The 21507-nt window shown below is 46.7% G+C and overlaps 1 protein-coding gene across 1 annotated transcript in view; it reads left to right on the forward strand.

The window, feature by feature from the left end:
* The window catches only part of ITGA4 (integrin subunit alpha 4), a 213749-nt gene that overhangs the window by 86798 nt on the left and 105444 nt on the right, over positions 1-21507 (forward strand). Inside the window, exon 10 of the mRNA XM_075317408.1 lies at positions 17332-17440. Coding sequence (XP_075173523.1) covers positions 17332-17440 — 109 coding nt within the window. The remainder of the gene's footprint in view (positions 1-17331; positions 17441-21507) is intronic.

Genomic DNA, 21507 nt, shown 5'->3' on the forward strand with positions numbered 1-21507 from the left:
GTGCAAAGTCAAGGTTTCAAAACATTTTGCACAACTTGCTGTTGTCGTAAGAAGGAGCTTAATGGCAAAATTCACAACAGGTGTCTGATTCACGAATCACCATTTAAAATTTGGGGTTGAATTAGAATTGGTATTTAAACAGTCTTCCTCATCACGCTGTTCACATTTGGACATCATGAGACCAAGACAACACCCAACAATTGATCAGCAGTACATCACCATTGTGAGGCTTCAAGCAGGATGTTTTCAGACGGAAGCAGCCACTGAGCTTAGAGTGTCACAGAGTGTCATCAGCAGGTTGTAACCGAGATACAGATAGACTGGAAGAGTCACAGAAAGGCAGAGAAGTGGACGGTCTTTGGCCACATCCCACACTGATGACAGTTTCATTGTGAACAATTCCCTTCGGAACCGGATGATGAATGCCACTCAACTCCAGACACCTTTAAAGAGAGGTGAAAGGCACTTAAGGGTCACATCAAACCATTAGAAATCATTTATATTAGCATGGTCTGTGTGTTAGATGACCTTCAAGGGTGCCTAACCACTCCACCAGGCACAGGCGTCATCGTCTTACATGGACCAGGGACCAGCGGGCCTCAATACTGTTTACTGATGAAAGTTGATTCATGCTGAGCAGAAACAGGGGCCACCAATGATGTTGGAGATATCAAGGAGATCACTATGTGTCAGCCACTGTTATCACCAGATGAGCCTTTGGAGGTGGTGGTGTTACAGTGTGGGCAGGTGTGTCTAGGCCATACAGAACTACCTTACGCTTTGTGACCTGAATCCAATAAAATATCTATGGGATCAGCTGAATTGCTGTGTAGAGGCTGGTAACTGTAACCCAACATCTCAATGACCTTAGGGCCGCCCTGCATGAAGAGTGGGATGCCATGCCTTCGTAGACGATAACGCCACTTGTGAACAGCAGGAGACATCATTGTCAAGCTGTAATTGATGCTGAAGAGTGAAGACCACATGTCATGTTATAGAGACGTTGACATATTTGGGGTGTATACCCACCGCTGTTGTTGGTTTTTCTTTCAATAATTTAGTTGAAATGAAGAAATCATCATTGCATGTTTGTTCTTAAATGTTATGCTTTTATAATACAATGTCACTGTAATATGAACTTTTTACTTTTACATAAATTTCCACTGAAAGCCTTGTATCGTTAACTCTTTGAGAGTAGTATATGTATCTTGGCAAACACATTGTATTGTTACAGTCTTCAGATATTCTGGTATTTAGAAATGTATCTTTACGTACCAGTACTTTCTGCCTGTAAGGAAGAAGAATATTATGCTTATCAGTGTGCAGAGAACATAGGAATATATAGCAGTGCAGTTTGTGACTTACTGCTAGAGTCTCTGCCTGTCATGATCATTCTTTATTCTCCACTATATTCTTTTGTTGACAGGGAAGTGATCAAGCATTTGTTTGTGTATGTGCATATGCAATTAATGTGTTTTCTTGACATGTAGTCTTTCCTGAGATTGAAACTACACAATGTGTAGCATGGCAGGCAGTAATCCACAGGCTGTACTACTATGTATTCCTATGTATTTTCCATAGTGCTAATGTTAGTATTCTTCTTCTTTACAGGCAAATATGTACTGTTACCATTATTTATATTACTTGTTTATATAGCACCATTAATTTCACAGTGCTTTACAGACATGATCATTAATGTCCCCACTGGGACTCACAATCTAAATTCCCTATCAGTATGTCTTTGAATTATGTGAGGAAATACATGCAGACTTGGAGAGAACATACAAACTCCTTGAAGATGTTATGTTTGGTGGGATTTGAACCTAGGATCTCGAGCACATCTCTATATAGCAGTACATCTCTATTATACCTGTACAATAAGGGTAAAATGAAAGTCAGAAATAGTTGTGTTTTTTTTTCTTAAAAAATTACTAATAAATATTGAAAAACAATTTCAATAATCACATTTATGATATACTTCTGAAAAAAAAGTCGCAAATCAGCAAATAACATGAATACATTTGGTATGCCTGTTATAATATCAATCAGTTAAATAGAGTCAAAAAATTATTTATGGTGATCAGTAAAAGATGCTGGTAAAACAGGCCTGAGTGCTGGGCGGAGGTGACAAGGACACAGTGAGAAATGGTAAACGCTCCATGGAGGAGCTGAAAACTATATGTCCTTACATTTACTGGGGAGGGGTGGAAAGGGGATATGGGACAGGGTGTTACTGCAAGATACATTATAGGGAAATGGGGGCATTGTAAAAGAAGGGGAGTATATAGAGGAGCAGTGAGGGGTATATTATAGAGAGAGGTAGTGTAGGAAGTATATTATGGAAAGGGACAGTGTGAGGGGATATAGAGAGGAGAGGGGCACTGTGTTGGGGACAATATGAAGAGGGGTTTTGTGAGGAGGACATTATGTAGAGGGGCTGTGTGGGAAAGTCATTATGAGGGGCAGTATGGGATGGGCATTATGGAAACAGGCAGTGTAAAAGGGACATTATGGAGAAGGACGGCGTGGGAGGGATATTATACAGAGGGGTGATGTGGAGGAATATTATACAGAGGGGCGGTGTGGACTCATACAGAGGGGCAGTGTGGGGGATTTCATACAGAGGAGTGGTGTGGGGGGATATTACACAATGTGACGTTGTGGAGGAATATTACAGAGAGGGGTGGTGTGAGTGGGTGTTATGGAGATAGGCACTTTTGGGGGGATATTACGGAGAGGAGGAGTATGAGAGCATGTTTTATGCAAGAAGCACATTAAGGGTCTACTATTTATTTTATTCAGGGGTGCAGCAAAGGAGATATTTATAGTTCTGGGGTGGCACAATGATACTTTTATTTTTAATGGTGTTATGTTGGGAAGTGCAGTAGAAGACAAAGAGGGAAATCTGGAGAGACGAGCTCTGGGCATGAAATCTCCTCATGGTACCTGTACCACATAGAGACAAAATGGATGGGAATTACTCTAATCAGAGAACATGTCATCTATAGGGTGCCTGAATATAAATGTTTAGGTGATCCTGCCTGCATCTCATCAGCACTATTGTTCTTCAATGGCCTACGTTCTGATGGCTGGTAACAATAACTCCCAGCATTTGCTTACAATTTTTGAAGACATAAAGACATACTGGGAGGTATAGGACTATGTGATATAAGAGCATGAGGGGCTGACCTGACACTAAAATTGATCACTGTACTAATCTTGTCACTGCATTTATGTACTGAAGGTGGTTCTGGTGCTACATTCATCTACTGACATTGGTTCTGAAGCTGCATTCATGTACTGATTTTTGTTCTTGTGCTGCATTCTTGTACTGATGGTGTTTCTGGTGCTGAGTTCATCTACTGAACTAGTCTGATTGCTGTCAGTTTTTCCAGACAAAACGGTAGTATGAATATAGCAAATAAAGCAGCCAGAGATAAACATGTTAAAGGGGTTGTCCGGTATTGAGCTGCAAGTCTGTAATCACTTTATGTGACTGCAGACTTATGAATCATCACATCACATGAAGTGCACGCTGTGATGATTCAGCGGGCGTATGACTGCAAGTATGTGCTGACTAAACTTGTACACCTTCAATTAATGCAAGTGTATTGAGCAAGTCTAGTTAGAATGTGGCCAGGAGTATACATTTTGCATTCTTGCAGTCACATGAATGACCACTCCTGGCATCAGAGAATCCTCACACCGCACAGTGCGCAAGATGTGAGGATTCACTAGTCTGCAGTCACATAGAGTTACAGTAAACTTGTAGCTTAAGATCGGACAACCCCTTTAAGGATGGGCAACTACTCATGGCCACTGCTGAATTTTTGTCCCCCCAGACTAAAATTTGCCATCCAGCCCCTGCACCCTATAAAGGTTTGCAAATTATGCACCTGTTACTCAGAGCCAAAATGTTGTATTTTATAAACCTCCTTAATTTTTTGCATTTTTAATTAGAGTTCTGACTGTTTTTTATTTATTTTATTTTTTTTATTTATTTAATGGACATTTGACACCCAACTTTTCCATGGTGATGCTTGCTTTTTCCTAAATATCTATGAAAGAGCTGGGTGCCAGCTGCTTAGCTTTGACCTAATGCCAATTGAATGGATTATAAATAGGGATGATCGAATACCTCAAATATTCGGCTTCGCGAATATTTTCCGAATAGGTCACCGCTATACGAATATTCAATGCGCAATGTAAGTCTATGGGAAACCCGAATAGTTCCGAATAGTTGTTATTCGGGTTTCTCATAGACTTACATTGCACATCGAATATTCGCGAATAGTCGAATAGCGGCAACCTATTCAGAAAATATTTGCGAAGCCGAATATTTAAGGTATTCGATCATCCCTAATAATAAAATTAAGTAGGGAGCACTCCAGTTAGAAATGCAGAAAGTGAAGAGGCTCAATTATGTGCTCTCAAAACACTCATTTCCTGCATACATTTTTTTCTAGCTAGCTTTGATTCTTATTTATGCAGTGTGAAGTGTGAATATTTAGGTGTTATGTCATTGATGTATTTCCTGTCCTGTAAATCAGCACCTGCTAAAAGAGGGTGAACATGTTTGTTACATCTTCTCTTTCTGCATGGCTGCACCTGAGCTTGGAAATGAATGTATTTTTGCTTTACCGTTTGTGTAGTGCGCTGTCATGTTTTATACTGGTGATACTTATACGATATATCCAATATAACATGATGGGTTAAAAAGGATTTTGTCATTAAAGGGGTTTCACTACTTGGACAACCCCTTGTTAATCAGAGTGTTTGCCCTCATTCAAATGACATTGCTTATACTGACTTCCAGTGCCGGCGCCGTTCCAGCGATGTCGGCCCTCGTTCTCCTGTGGCGCATGGAGAGTTGTTACCTTACACAAGCTTTGCACTCAGTCAGTGACCACCATCGGACATATCAACCATCAAGAAGTGAGCACCCAATCCTCTTGATGTTCAATTGGTCCAAAGGCTGGGAGCGAGAAACCGGCACTGACTGCCCAGGGCTCGGATGACGTAATAACTTCCTGAGACCCAAAAGTGCAAGTGCTGACACCGCTGGAACGGTGCCGGCTCTGGAGGTGAGTATAAGCGTTGCCATTTTAATGAGGATAAACACTCTGATTGAGAAGGGGTTGTCCAAGTAGTGGACAACCCCTTTAAAGAATGAGGACCCCAATAATTTTTTGGGACCTTGCCTGCGGCATTACACAATGTTATGCTCCTGAGGATACAAAATCTGTCTAGATAATCTATTTTGGGACTTTTTATTCCTAGTGACAATGTATGTGTGTATTTGGTTAATCTTTAATTTAAAGGGGACTTGTCAGCAGGAGTTAGCTCCCAAATATATTAGGAGTAGAGATGAGTGAACCCGAGTTTTGGTGTTTGGTGATTGTACCAAACACAGACTATACAAAAAAAACCCCAGTGTTTGGGTGCTTTATGTATGAACACCACTCTTGCGAGCATTGCTGTGCTCAGGTATGCTCGGTGCTCAGCCCAGTGAGAGCTGCTTGCAGTGTTTGACTGGCTCACACTGGGGGTAACAGCAGCGTGATCGCATGTAGTGTGCACCAAACAAAACGTTAAAACCCTGCCCATCCTCCCCCGGAAATGATATGTTTGGCTGGCTGCATGTGGGCAGAGACCCAAACTGCCCAATTGATGACTTCCATTGGGATTCAGGTCAAGTCCAGATCCCAAACCAAGCTGAGCCCGCCGAGCCGAACATCAATGGATCCCAGCACTGTTGCATTGCAGTGTTGTTACGTCCGGGTGGTGGAAACACTGGACCGTACACCGATCTCCCCTGAGGAGGCAGCCAGGCCGGTCACCCCGCCAGAGAGTCCTGATGCACGGCAGCCGAAGCACTATTGGTAGCCAGACAGTCCGTAGAGGAGCAGGAAAGGTGGTTGTCGCTGAGCACACGGAGTTCTGGATGGTAGTCCGGGTGACGAAGCTCAGGGTCCGAGGCCGGGTTGTAGGGTCAGGCGGAATCCGGAACCTGCTGAGCGATGGGACGGGTCACCGAACGGAGCCAGGGACTGGAGACTGGCGGAGCTGCAGAGGTGGTGGAACATCCGCCGAGGTCACCGTCAGGGTCCAGGGATGGACTTGGTTCGGAGCGACTGGCGTGGCAAGGCAGGCTCTGCGAGACAGACAGGGTTAATATAGGGCAAAGCACAGGGCAAAGCAATACGGGGACCTGAACACTAGCTTGCTAAACACGTAGAACAGGCCCCGCCCACCAGGAAAGAGAAACCTAATATACCCTGTACCTGTCTATGCAATTTCCTGTTTCTGGGTGCTGGCCCTTTAAGAGAGGGTCAATGACCGCGCGCGCGCCCTAATGCGCATGCGCGAGGCCCGTGTGCCAGAAGCCAGTCCAGGGAGCGGTGAGGAGGAAGCAGGAGTGCCCGGCTGAGTGTCCCAGGTCATAGAGGAGCGCCGGGAGCGGGGAGCCGGACACATGGAGGGTGCAGGCAAGGAGGATGGGACCGGGACCGGAGTGGTAAGCAGGGGACGCCGCCGGGAACCGGGGGGCGGACCAGGGGGACCGGAGAGCGGGGCACGGGGACCGGGAAGCGTGACAAGTGTTTGGTCCTCATGGGCTCAAATCCCACAATGGTCAATATGTACAAGGAGTTTGTATGTTCTGCCCATGTCTGCTTGGGTTCCCTTTGAGTCCTCCCAAAGACATATTGGTAGGGAATTTAGATTGTGAGCCCCAGTGGAGAATGGGATGATGATGTCTGTAAAGTGCTGTGGAATTAATGGCGCTGTTGGCTCCTTCAATGAAACTTGTCTACCTGTATAAGGTATTGACATAGATAGTATCAGGTGAATTACCCCATTTGTCTGTAGAGGTTTCCTTTGAATTGCTCGAGACTGAGGCTATATATAATGACAGGATGCATTAGGCTCTCTATTTGCAGCTAAATGTGATCCCTTTACAGAACTATTGTACAATAATAACCTCTGTAATTGAACTATTATACGATGATAACCTCTGTAATACAGTGATGGTACAGGAGTTATTTTTTTGGATTCCACATAGATTTGTTATAAAAAAATGAAACAGTTTTTGCCTCAGTTGAGTTTAATGTTCCACATTCCAAAATTTTATATTTTTGCCTCTGCACATAAACCTGTTCTTCAGACCAAGTGCCTACACATAGTGGTGTCTAATGAAAGGGAGGCTGTCACCAAGATTTTGCACTGTAAGTTTAGAACAGCATGCTGCAAGGGTTAAAGAAGAAAAAACATCTGTGTTTCTCTTATCTGTGTGCCAGCTATTAAACAAGTTAACACTCATCCTTAAGGGTTTATTGCTCTATGATTTGGTGTGACTCCTCTGCACATGCAGAGCACACCAGCACACCCCTGCTGTGATTGACACCTCAATCAATGCACAATCTCTATAGAGAGCCTGGTGTGGGTAGAGAAACTCTGAGCTCTGCTACACTCAATTCTGAGATAAAGTCAGAACAACTGCATCCTGTAATCTAAGTTAAACATGGTTAGTTTCAGAATCTCTTTGCCTACATTATGCTGCTCTCAGATGAAGTAGCAAAAAACCGATGACAGATTCTTAAAACGACCTGGATCCTAAAATATTTATCAGTAAGGCCCCTTTCACATTGCGTTTTTCTCTACGTCCACAGGTTCCGTCGGGGCATCCGTCCGGACCGCCCCTCCCCCACTCTGCAAAACGTGCTCCGGACGCATGCGCCCGACAGGGCCATTCACTGTTATGGAGCGCACTGCGTTAGCGTGTGCTCTGTTTTGTGCAATTTTGTGCATATATACGTTTCTGCAGACGGACACCCGAACGTAGGTGGTCTACGTTCAGGTGTCCGTCTGCAGAAACGTATATGTGCACAAAATTGCACAAAACAGAGCACACGCTAACGCAGTGCGTCCCATAACAGTGAATGGCCCTGTCGCGCGCATGCGTCCGGAGCACGTTTTGCAGAGTGGGGGAGGGGCAGTCCGGACGGATGCCCTGACGGGACCTGTGGACGTAGAGAAAAACGCAATGTGAAAGGGGCCTAAGACTTAAACTGCAGCTCCAGTTATGAGAAATAGTCATGGATTCTCATAGTGCAGGGTTGGCTCCATGTGGGGAGGAATTGTATGAAATTACTCATACATTATTCACTAATGGCATTACTATTCACCTAAAATTCATTATGCTGAACCCAAATTAAAGGGCATCTGTCAGTACGTTTTTGCCTCCAAATCTGAGAGGAGCATAACATAGGGGCAGTTATCCTGATTCCAGTGATGTATCACTACTGACGTGCTTAGTGTAATTTTGATAAAATCACTTTTAATCAGCAGTATATTATCATTACAAGACTACTTGGCGTGCTGCAGGTATTCCAGCATATTCATGAGCTGTGTATAACTGCAGCAGAGAAAACATTGATTTTTATCAAAATGACAGCAAACAGCTCAGTAAGTGACGCATCACTGGAATCAGGGTCTCTGTCTCTACATTATGCTGCTCTCAGATAAGGTAGCAAAAACCTGGTGACAGATTCCTTTTAAATCTTTATACCTACGATTGTAAATTGCTATTTTCACCATATCTATGCATTTGCTCAGCTTATATAAGACATTTGAGTTAAATGACCAATACTTTTCATTCCATTTCCACATTCCAAGAATTGACCTCTCATGCATAATTTGTGTTCTAGTATGAATGTAACTTTGTTACTTTCTTACAGAAATGATAATGTTGCCATGATACTTATGAATAGAAATATTTTTTTTGTTGCCAAGTCTTGAGTTTCCTTCCTTTCTTGGTGAATATCTTGAAATGTTTCCTATGAGATAAGATAAAGAAACTGCTTGTGGCAAACCATCAGATGCATGAGCCTCGTGCCCTGGGCAGATTATCAAGGAAATGATCCGTTTTATCGTGTATTTAGATGCAGATAGTGGAAAAGATTTTAGTAATACACATTTCTTAAAGGGAGTATGTCAGCAGGTTTTTACTATGTAATCTGAAGACAGCATGCTGTAGGAGTTGACAGAGAGTTCAGTGATGTGTTGCTTATCATCCTGTGTGCTGTTGTACCTGCAATATTTGATTTACCTTCAGGAGATTATGATTGCTGGGCTAGGTCAGCTAGTCTGACATGCCCCTGCTGTGATAAGCAGCTCACTGTCTATAGACAAGGTGCATACAAAGCCATTTGTAGGTGGGATAAACGTTTTCCGCTCCCGTACATGCTAAATCTAAAAATTCAGATTGTTCAGAACTGCAGCACCACTTCTGCATTTTGTACCCCCTCATAGTTTTGGCTTACAAATAGTAAGGTAAAAAAACACACCAATTACTCAACGTGTGCACGTGGCATTAGGGTATGTGCATACAATGAGAATTTGCTGTATATTTTCTGCAACAAAAACCAGAGTGCTGGCAGGAAAAATGCTGAATAAAATACACAGGTTTTTGACCTGTTTTTGGTGCATTTTTGCCATGATTTTAAACCTGTTATTTTTCTGTGTGTTTTATATGTATTTTTTTATTATTTCCCAAACATTTACCGTATTTTCCGGATTATAAAGCACACTCCTTCCCCCCCCAAACTGGGGGAAAAATGGGGGTGAGTCTTATTATCGTCATATGGCTTACCAGGGTGGCTGTGGTGGAGCAGGGTTGGCGATACTGAGGGCTTGGAGGAGGGGGGAGTGTCACTGCAGTGGAGCGGCGCAGGTGTCGCGGGCGGGGAGGAGGGTGTCAGCACACTACGCTCACCCCCTCCTGCTCGGGTCCGGCGGCCGCTGCTCAGTGGTGGCTCGAGCTGTAGGCCGGATCCCGGGGGTTTCTCGAGCGGCACTCCTCGCCCGTGAGTGAAAGGGGTTTGGTTGGGTGTGGGGATTGTTTATTGTCCGTGACGCCACCCACGGTTGTGGTGATTGCACCACCGCTGCTCTGGATGGGGATCCCGGGGATGGTGATGCGAAGCAGCCAGGTGTTGTGTTGCCGCTCCGTGGGTAGGGGTTGGTGATCCCGGGGCCCAGTGATGGCTTGGGGGGTGCAGGGCCTGGTGGGCGCAGGGACGCGGGGGCAGCGCTGTGCCTTGCGGCACTGTGGTACTCACTCAGCCTGAGACATTGACACAGTTTTTACGGTAAACCAAACGGCTGGTAAGACGGTCCCACGGACGGCTGCACTTGCTCTCCTGGTAGGTGACGGTGATGTCCCTTTTCCTAGCACCTTGGTGTACTTGTTGGTTGCGATGGGTCCCCACCGGTAACCCGCTCCCCGGCTTCAAGCTGGACCGGAGGAGCTCTACTCTTTGCCCGCAGGCGCTGGCCCTAAGAAACTGGTGCCTTGGCGGTGGCGGTGTCTCTCTTACACTGGCTGGGCTGTTGCCTTCAATCGGGACTTGGTTGTTGGGGGATCTACGTCCCCTTCACTGATGGATTCGGCAAATTATGGCGACTCCAAGCCTTGCCGGGGTCCGAAAGGCCCCTGCCCTGGTGCTGACTGTCCTTCGGAACACTGCTCCAGACCGCCGGGCACACAGCCTCCGGGGTCCTTCCAGGAACTTCCAAACGGTCCCCCCTCCAGACAGTCACCGCCGTTGCTGACCTTGCTGACCTGCCCTGCACTCAGCTGGACTCTTCAGGCTTTGCACACTCTTTCTGTTCTGTCACCACTCTTGCTGTCCTCCTTTACTACTTTTCTTCCTTCACTTTCACTTAGCTGTTTACTTTAGCCCTGTCTGGGCTACTCCTCCACTCCTTCCACTTCCTCCTCCTAAACTCAACTGCCCGGTTTCTACCGCTTCCAGAGCTGTGAACTCCTCGGTGGGCGGAGCCAACTGCCTGGCCCACCCCCTGGTGTGTATCATCAGTCTCTGGAGGAAGGCAACAAGGATTTTTGGTTAGCTTAGATGTTCCTACCTGGGATGTAAGGTGTGGTGGTGTGTGACCTGTGTCCCCTGGCTTGCCCAGGGCGACATATTCCCCCTTAGCAAAATTCAGACCGTCCGCGGGCTGCCGTCCAACACCGGTTTTATTTTTCTGTAAAAGATAACATGGTAAAATAACATATGTACATTTTTAATAACTCTTCCCTTAACGCGAGGCACATTTCTTAAACGTTGCATAACGGTTTACGGTTACGGTTTCCGCTCTCTCCCACCCAAGCAACCTGGCCCTGATGCTGCCCCTAAAGCCCAGGCAGCACCCCTTGACCCACAGTCCAGCACACGGTACCCGAGCGGGATCTGTCCTTCCCTCCAGAGGGTAGCCACCGGTTCCTTTGGTGGCTGGGCCCCAGCCTGCTCCGCTGAGGGCCCTCCCTCCAACCTGCCTCTCCGGAGGCGGCATTGCGGAAATGGTAACGGCAAACAACATATTTACAAGCCACTTAACGTTTGTGGGTGCCCTGCAAGTTCACGGGCTTGTCCATGGATAGTTCCCATGCAAAATAACTTTTTAAACGGTCCCCACGGGGACAACGGTGCCGGCTCCTGCCGGTTGCAAATCACAAAGCAAATCAGGTTAAACTTCGGTAATCATCTTTTTCTTATCATCTTTCAACTTTTCAAACTTTTCAACAACAAACAAAGTGGTGGTCCCAACGGGGACGGTGCAACGGGCATCCGCTGCCCTACTCCAGGCCTTCAAGCTCCAGTGCTCCTTCCAAGGGAGGGGGCGCGGCGGTCACTCGGGACTCTTGGCTGCCCCTTAGCTTAGCGTCCAGCGCGAACCACCCCCGCTCCCCACAGTGCCGGGTGTATTGCACGATGTCGCCCGGCATCAGGTTGCAGCCGGGATGCTCCTCAGGCAGGTGGGCATTTACATCCCGCCGGGCTACAAATACCTCGGCCTCCAGGCCCGGCTCGTAAATGAACCCGTAGCCCCGGCGGACATCAAACCGCCTCACCTGCCCCACGTACAACGGACCCCGGACACGGAACGTGGCCTGTCGGAGATTTTCTTTTTCTTTGATAGCTCGGGCCACCAGCTCGGCCTTCTTCCGCTCCCTCTCGGCGATCTCCAGGCCCAGTGGTACCGACTCCCTATCCCAATACGGCGCTGCTGCCAGCGCCGGCGCACGGGTCGGGCCCCGCGGGACATCCTGGACGTTGCCCACTGTCAGGAATCTGGGCGGCATATCCCGCGGTGTCTTGGCCTTGGGCGCTGCCTTGCAACAACAACCCGGCGCTACCTCAGCCGAGGTGTGGGGGATGGGCATAGGGGCTTTCCGCTGCTGGGCCTTCGGCTCGGAACGGGTCATCGGCTCCGGCTCGGGGAATTTTTCAGGGGATGCCTCCGGTTTAACCTTCGGACTCTTCCACGGTAACACCTCCGGTGTACTGCGGTCTCCGGCTACAGGTCGGTCCGCCTGGGCGGGGACGCCGGGTATTGCTACCGGTTGCGGTGGTAGCAGGTCTAGTGGCGGGGTCACGGCCCCCGAGACGGGTGGCGAGGGAGGCAACGGGGGGAGAGGGCTTGGACCGGGCCCCGCAGCCGCGATGACCGGCCCTTCCAGGGCATCGGGACGTGGGTCACTCACCCTCCCTTTCTCCGCTTCCTCCTCGCGTCTCCGCACTGTGGCTATGACGTCCGCCATTTCGGTCTCCCACTCCTCCATGAGGAGCTGCATCCTGACCTGCAGCCTTTGGTAGAGCTGCGCAGTTCGGATTTCCACCCACGCCGCGGTTCCAGGCGCGGGGGCTACGGTGTCGCGGGACGGCATCCACATGATGGCTTCTTTTTCCAGGAACGGTATGTCTGCAGAGTCCTGGCGTCCCTGCTTTTATAGCTGCAGCTAAATGCGTCCAGCCGCCATCGCATCCCCCTTAGCTCTTTCCGGTCCCTCCTCTCTCGGGGCGGGGTTTTGGCCTTCGCGCCTCTACTACTCGAGAAGACGATCGAGCGGGAACTTTTCGCGCCAAAGATGGCGGCTTCTGAAATTTTTCTGCCGGATATCTCCGGCGGTAAGAAGGCGCACCTCTACCAAACGGCAGAGCGGTAAGATCCTGTTCGTGACGCCAAGTTGTCGCGGGCGGGGAGGAGGGTGTCAGCACACTACGCTCACCCCCTTCTGCTCGGGTCCGGCGGCCGCTGCTCAGTGGTGGCTCGAGCTGTAGGCCGGATCCCGGGGGTTTCTCGAGCGGCACTCCTCGCCCGTGAGTGAAAGGGGTTTGGTTGGGTGTGGGGATTGTTTATTGTCCGTGACGCCACCCACGGTTGTGGTGATTGCACCACCGCTGCTCTGGATGGGGATCCCGGGGATGGTGATGCGGAGCAGCCAGGTGTTGTGTTGCCCCTCCGTGGGTAGGGGTTGGTGATCCCGGGGCCCGGTGATGGCTTGGGGGGTGCAGGGCCTGGTGGGCGCAGGGACGCGGGGGCAGCGCTGTGCCTTGCGGCACTGTGGTACTCACTCAGCCTGAGACGTTGACACAGTTTTTACGGTAAACCAAACGGCTGGTAAGACGGTCCCACGGACGGCTGCACTTGCTCTCCCGGTAGGTGACGGTGATGTCCCTTTTGCTAGCACCTTGGTGTACTTGTTGGTTGCGATGGGTCCCCACCGGTAACCCGCTCCCCAGCTTCAAGCTGGACTGGAGGAGCTCTACTCTTTGCCCGCAGGCGCTGGCCCTAAGAAACTGGTGCCTTGGCGGTGGCGGTGTCTCTCTTACACTGGCTGGGCTGTTGCCTTCAATCTTGGTTGTTGGGGGATCTACGTCCCCTTCACTGACGGATTCGGCAAATTATGGCGACTCCAAGCCTTGCCGGGGTCCGAAAGGCCCCTGCCCTAATGCTGACTGTCCTTCGGAACACTGCTCCAGACCGCCGGGCACACAGCCTCCGGGGTCCTTCCAGGAACTTCCAAACGGTCCCCCCTCCAGACAGTCACCGCCGTTGCTGACCTTGCTGACCTGCCCTGCACTCAGCTGGACTCTTCAGGCTTTGCACACTCTTTCTGTTCTGTCACCACTCTTGCTGTCCTCCTTTACTACTTTTCTTCCTTCACTTTCACTTAGCTGTTTACTTTAGCCCTGTCTGGGCTACTCCTCCACTCCTTCCACTTCCTCCTCCTAAACTCAACTGCCCAGTTTCTCCCGCCTCCAGAGCTGTGAACTCCTCGGTGGGCAGAGCCAACCGCATGGCCCACCCCCTGGTGTGTATCATCAGTCTCTGGAGGAAGGCAACAAGGATTTTTGGTTAGCTTAGATGTTCCTACCTGGGATGTAGGGTGTGGTGGTGTGTGACCTGTGTCCCCTGGCTTGCCCAGGGCGACACACAGGCAGGTCACAGGACAAGGTTGCAGCGATAACTTCGGGCCAGAAGATATCGCGGCGAGCGCCATTGATCTGTCGACGGGCTGCGGGCTCCATTGAGCTGCCGGTGCTTAACGCGATGGACTTCAAGAAAATGGCTGTTGCGGCCATTTTCTTCAAGTCCATTGCATCAACCGCTGGGAGATCAATGGAGTCTGCAGCGCATCAGCAGATCAATGCTGTCGCCACGATACCCCCAAGCCCACAGTATCACTGACCCTCCTGAGCTGTGACACTCCCTCCTCCTAGTCCGCGGCATCGCCAGCTCTCCATCCACTGACCCTCCTGAGCTGTGACACTCCCTCTTCCGAGCCCACAGCATCGCCGACCCTCTGTACACTGACCCTCCTGAGCTGTGACACTCCCTTTTCCGAGCCTGCAGCATCGCCGACCCTCCGTCCACTGACTCTCCTGTGCTGTGACACTCCCTCCTCCGAGCCCGCAGCATTGCCGACCCTCCGTCCACTGACCCTCCTGTGCTGTGACACTCTCTCCTCCAAGCCCGCAGCATCACCAGCTTTCCATCCACTGACCCTCCTGAGCTGTGACACTCCCTCCTCCGAGCCTGCAGTATTGCCGACCCTCCGTTCACTGAACCTCCTGTGCTGTGACACTCCCTCCTTCGAGCCCGCAGCATTGCCGACCCTCCATCCACTGACCCTCCTGTGCTGTGACACTCCCTCCTCTGAGCCCGCAGCATTGCCGACCCTCCGTCCACTGAACCTCCTGTGCTGTGACACTCTCTTCTCCAAGCCCACAGCATCGCCATCTTTCCATCCACTGACCCTCCTGAGCTGTGAAACTCCTTCCTCCGAGCCCGCAGCATTGCCGACCCTCCGTCCCCTGACCCTCCTGTGCTGTGACACTCCCTCCTCCGAGCACGCAGTATCGCTGACCCTCCGTCCACTGACCCTTCTGAGCTGTGACATCCCCTCCTCTGAGCCCGCAGCATCACCGACCATGCCTCCTGTGAGCCTCCTTAGCCGCTCCACCATCATCGCTCCCCCCTGGTGAGCTATTAGAAAACGCACTTAAATTATAAGATGGACCACCATTTTAACATTAAATTTTTTTTTCCTATTCTCTTTCTCTAAATTTAGGGTGCGTCTTATAATCCAGTGCGTCTTATAAAATGAAAAATACAGTAACTAGGCAAAAAATGCTGCAAAAACGCTGAAAGAATTGATATGCTGCAGATTGGAAAAACACTTTGATGGCTCAAACCTGCATGGAAAAAAACAAGCTGCGTGTGCATGAGATTTCTGAAATCTCATTCTTTTTGCTGGTACTTTATACAAGTGGAAAAATGTGCAAAAAAAGTACAGTGTGTGAACAAGCACTTTACAATATTCTTTTCATTATATATATATATATATATATATATATATATATATATATATTATATCACTAAAAGGGACGGGGGTGGCTAGTTAGGAAGTTTTTCCTTTTATTTTCTTTACAGCATTGCAGAGATATGGGCTTATGAAGCTTATATGCAAATTTCCCCTTCAACCAAAAGGACAATAACAATTATTTGTCTGGCGTTGGCCACCACACAGTTATACAGCTATAACTGAATAAGGTCCTGCCCCGTAGTCACTGAGAATAGCAGATTTTGGGGGTGCCAGGTCCCCTAACATTTTGATATTGATAACCTACGGTATAAGAGAGATACGTCAATGATATAAAAGTAGTAGACTAACCCTTTAATCTGAATATTAAAGTGTTATTGAGCTTAATTATTAGGCAACTTCCTTTCCTTTGGCAAAATGGGACAGAAGAGAGATTTGACGGGCTCTGAAAAGTCCAAAATTGTGAGATGTCTAGCAGAGGGATGCAACAGTCTTGAAATTGCCAAACTTTTGAAGCGTGATCACTGAACAATCAAGCGTTTCATGGCAAATAGCCAACAAGAAGCGTGTTGGGCAAAAAAGGTGCAAAATAACTGCCCATGAATTGGGGAAAATCAAGCGTGAAGCTGTCAAGATGCCATTTGCCAACAGTTTGGCCACTAATTTTTGGGGTTTTGTTTTTGCATGTCAGAAATGTTATTTCTAAATTTTGTGCAGTTATATTGGTTTACCTGGTGAAAATAAACAAGTGAGATGGGAATATATTTGGTTTTTATTAAGTTGCCTAATAATTCTGCACAGTAATAGTTACCTGCACAAACAGATATCCTCCTAAGATAGCCAAATCTAAAAAAAAAAAATATTAAGCTTTGATATTTATGAGTCTTTTGGGTTGATTGAGAACATAAGTTGTGGATCAATAATAAAAAAAATCCTCTAAAATACAACTTGCCTAATAATTCTGCACACTATGTATATCAGAGTGCTGCTGTATTATTTTGTTTGTGTATTATGCAGCCCTAACAGCTTGCACCTGTTCACACGTATCTTGTTCTGTTAGGAGGTGCTGGTCATTTTTCTTTTTTTATTTTGACAGTTTTCACCATAAATGGGTTAATACGTGTCTTTCAACATGTGAACAAAAATAACCTATGTTGGAATTCTGAATAATAAATAGTTTTAAAGATGATTTTTATCTCTCCTGACATGTGATTGATAACATTTCCATGCCTAACAGGAAGTAAAGAAGAACTCAAGCTTAACAGTGTAGGTGTCAATACAGAGCAATTCAACCATTGTGATCGCTGAACTTCAGCAACAAATAATAAGCAACTGCCATAATAGGTTTTTTTTACTATATATATATATATATATATATATATATACATATATATATATATATATATATATATATATATATATATATATATACACAGTATATATATATATGCAAGATAAATAATAGTAAAAAAATATAAAAAATATTGATATTAAATTTTTTATATATATATATATATATATATATAAAATTGAATATCAATATTTTTAATACTTTTTTCCTATTATTTATGTTGCATTGATGTCAGATATTGGGCAGACTGTGATTGTGTTATGAAAAGTGTAAGCTGATATGTAATCTCCGTACCTTCATTTTACAGATGCAGATGTCAGAGCTTGATCATGTACTTTCTGGCAGTGACTTGTACGCAGCGAGGTTTGGAGAAGCAATAACCAATCTCGGAGACCTGGACAATGATGGATACGAAGGTATTATTATTATTATTATTATTATTATTATCATCATTATTTTTTTCTAACATAAACAACCAATATATTTTATTATGGGCACCATAGAAACATGTTCTATGTTAAATAATTTAACTTATTAACCCCTTCACGGCCAAGGACATACTGGTACGTCCTTGGCCATGTCCGTCCCTTTAATGTGGGCTCGTGTGGTGAGCCCACATTATTCCCTGCACATGTCTGCTGATCTGATTATCAGACATGGGCAGTTAACTGTCACGGGAGGATCGGAGATCCACCCGTGCTTTAAACCCCTTAAATCATGCTGTCAAACTCTAACAGCACAATCTAAAGCACTCCGGCGGGGATCACACTATTCTCCGCCGCCATCGGCAGCCCCGTGACGTTATTAATGGGTTTGCACAGCAGCCTGGGGTTAGATGATGATGAACCCTGTTGCTGTCATGACATGTTGCCTGTGAATGCTGGCAGAGCGCCGTCATTCACAGTAACACATTTCTCCTGATCCGAAGGATGCTGAAGAATTGCAATCGAACTGTGCAGTGATAAAGTCCCCAGGGAGATTAGTAAAATGAATAAAAAATGTAAAAAAAATGAAAAAAAAAAACCCCAAAAACTAAAAGTTCAAATCCCCCCCTTTTTGCCCCATTGAAAATAAAACAATAATAAAAAAAACACATATTTGGTATCACCTCATTTAGAAATGCCCGATCTATCAAAATATAAAATTAATTAATCTGATCTGTAAAAATAATCAAAATGACAAATTACGTATTTTGGTCGCCGCAACATTGCATTAAAATGCAATAACAGGAGATAAAAACATTGCATCTACCCAAAAATGGCTACATTAAAAATTCCAGCTCAAGATGCAAAAAAAAAAGCCGCCACTGAGCCCCAGATCCCGAAAAATGTGAATGCTACGGGTCTGGGAATACGGCGACAAGGGCAATTTTTGTTTTTTCAAACTTCTGAAATTTTTTTCACCACTTAGCTAAAAGTACAACTATACATATTTTGGTATCTATAAACTCATACTGACCTGAGAAATCATAATACCAGGTCAGTTTTTCAAAATAGTGAACACGGTAAATGAAAAAAAAAAGAAAAAAAACAATTGTGCAATTGTACTTTTTTTTGCAATTTCACCACACTTAGAATATTTTTCACAATTTCCAGTAATATATGGGGCAAAGTGAATGGTGTCATTCAAAAAGTACAACTCATCCTGGAAAAAACAAGCTCTCATATGGCTATGACTGAAAAATAAAAAAGTTATTGCTCTTGGAAAAAGGGGAGGAAAAAACAAAAACGGAAAATCGCCGGGTAGTGAAGGAGTTAAAAGTACTATCTAGGACTAAGATATCAATGACTTAACTAAAGTATTGGCTGTCAATATCAAATAGATGGGGGTCCGACACTCAGCCCCCCCTAAGATCAGCTGTTTTCTGCTCTGACGGCCGATTGTAAGACATGTATGTAACTACAAAAGTAAAGTTCCATTGGTGTGCTAGCAGCTCCTGGATATTGTATCTTCCCTCCCATTCACTTGAGTATGAGATAAGGTGGGCTACCCAGCAGTGGACACCAAACAATAAATGGAACCAAATTGTTCCAGTTCATTTATTGATTATATCCAGCCAATGCTTGAACATATAACAGTTGATCGGTGGGGATTTATAAGTTAGGCCTCCATACACCTTAAGGCCCAGTCACACTAAACAACTTACCAGCGATCCCAACAACGATCCAACCTGATAGGGATCGCTGGTAAGTTGCTAGGAGGTTGCTGGTGAGATGTCACACTGCGACGCTCCAGCGATCCCACCAGCAACCTGACCTGGCAGGGATCGCTGGAGCGTGGCTACACGAGTTGCTGGTGAGCTCACCGGCAACCAGTGACCAGCCCCCAGCGCCGCGTGGAAGCGATGCTGCGCTTGGTAACTAAGGTAAATATTGGGTAACCAACCCGATATTTACCTTGGTTACCAGCGCACACCGCTTAGCGCTAGCTCCCTGCTCTCCTAGCTACAGTACACATGGCGTTAATTACCTGATGTGTCCTGCAGCTACATGTGCACAGAGCAGGAGCCGGCACTGACAGTGAGAGCGGCGGATGCTGGTAACGAAGGTAAATATCGGGTAACCAAGGTAAGGGCTTCTTGGTTACCCGATGTTTACTGTGGTTACCAGCCTCCGCAGAAGCCGGCTCCTGCTGCCTGCACATTAGTTGTTGCTGTCTCGCTGTCACACACAGCGATCTGTGCTTCACAGCGGGAGAGCAGCAACTAAAAAATGGCCCAGGACATTCAGCAACAACCAACGACCTCACAGCAGGGGCCGGGTTGTTGCTGGATGTCACACACAGCAACATCGCTAGCAACATCGCTGCTACGTCACAAAAGTTGTTCGTTAGCAGCGATGTTGCTAGCGATGTTGTTTAGTGTGACTGCGCCTTTAGACTAATGTCGTCTGAATCTGTCAATATCATCAGGTTTGGCCGACGATCTAATGTGTATAGTGTAAATATAAGGTGGATTATCTGGCTCTACTAGCATACCCTCCAGAGATGTATTCAAGCAGATATGACTAGTGGATTAACAGATATAGTGATTCTCAGCTTAAAGCTGTGGTCCAATGCTTTAGCATTGATGGCCTATCCTTAGGATAGGTCATCAATGTCTGATTGTCCGAGGTCAGACACCCTGCACTCCTGCCGATGAGCCATTTTTAGTGCAGGCGGCACCATCCTGTGGCAGTAAATCCTCCGTTCCAGAGCTGCCCTGTCAACTGACAGTGGCCGCAGCCGGGTACTGCACATTCAACTCCTATTGATTTGAATGGGAAGAAGATGTACAGTACCCGGCATCCCCCGCTATCAGAAGATAGAGCAGCTCACAAACTGGCCCCCTGCTGCTGCCGGCACCAAGAACAGCTGATTGGCGAGGGTGCGTTGTGTCAGACCCCATCCAAACAGACATTGATGACCTATCGTAAGGATAGGCCATCAATGTTAAAGTAGTGGACAACCTATTTAAAGGGAATCTTTTACCAGGATTTAGCAATGTAAGCTGAGGACAGCATGCTGCGAGGGTTAAAAAGGTAAAAACATCTGTGTTTCTCTTATCTGTGTGCCAGCTATTGTTTACTGATACTAAAGGGTTTATTGCTCTGTGATTAATATTGGTGTGACACCTTGCCTCTTGTAGAACAGTCAGATACCCCCCTGCTGTGATTGACACCTCACAGTCAATGCACAATCTCTATAGAGAGCCCGGTGTGGGCAGGACACCTCACAGCTCTGCTACACTCATTTCTGGGATAACATCAGAATGGCTCCACACAGTAATCTAAGACTGGGCGGCATGGTGGCTCAGTGGTTAGCACTGCAGTCTTGCAGCGCTGGGGTCCTGGGTTCAAATCCCGCCAAGGACAACAACTGCAAAGGAGTTTGTATGTTCTCCCTGTGTTTGCGTGGGTTTCCTCCCACACTCCAAAGACCTACAGATAGGGACTCTAGATTGTGAGCCCCAATGGGGACAGTGTTGCCAATGTATGTAAAGCGCTGTGGAATTAATAGCGCTATATAAATGAATACAATTATTATTATAAACATAGTTGTTTATAGAATATCTTTGTCTACGTTAAGCTGCTCTCAGATGAAGTAGCAAAAACCTAGTGACAGATTATCTATAAGGTAAAGCAATGCAATATTTGAGCTAATACAGCATGACAAAAACTGATAAAAGTGGCACTAACCCCTGGTTTGTGAAAAAATAGCACTTTATTGTGGAAATTATAAGTAGTGCATGTGCAGATCGAGATCTCGGCTCAATGACGTCTTCATTAAGCGTAAACCTCAATCTGCACATGTGATCTCCTCCTTATCTCAAAGACATAAACAGTAGCCATGGAATCACACTGCTTACGGGACATCCACCCAAATTATAATGGTGGCACGAAATTTAAAAAGGAGGCAGGTCACTGAATAATCAGTGACCAGTCATAACCACACAGGAGGCGGGTGAGGGGCGGATAACCAGAAGACCCTACCCCCAGGCCCACCC

Source organism: Anomaloglossus baeobatrachus, chromosome 7 (assembly GCF_048569485.1).
Source record: "Anomaloglossus baeobatrachus isolate aAnoBae1 chromosome 7, aAnoBae1.hap1, whole genome shotgun sequence".
In the NCBI taxonomy this organism is placed as follows: domain Eukaryota; kingdom Metazoa; phylum Chordata; class Amphibia; order Anura; family Aromobatidae; genus Anomaloglossus; species Anomaloglossus baeobatrachus.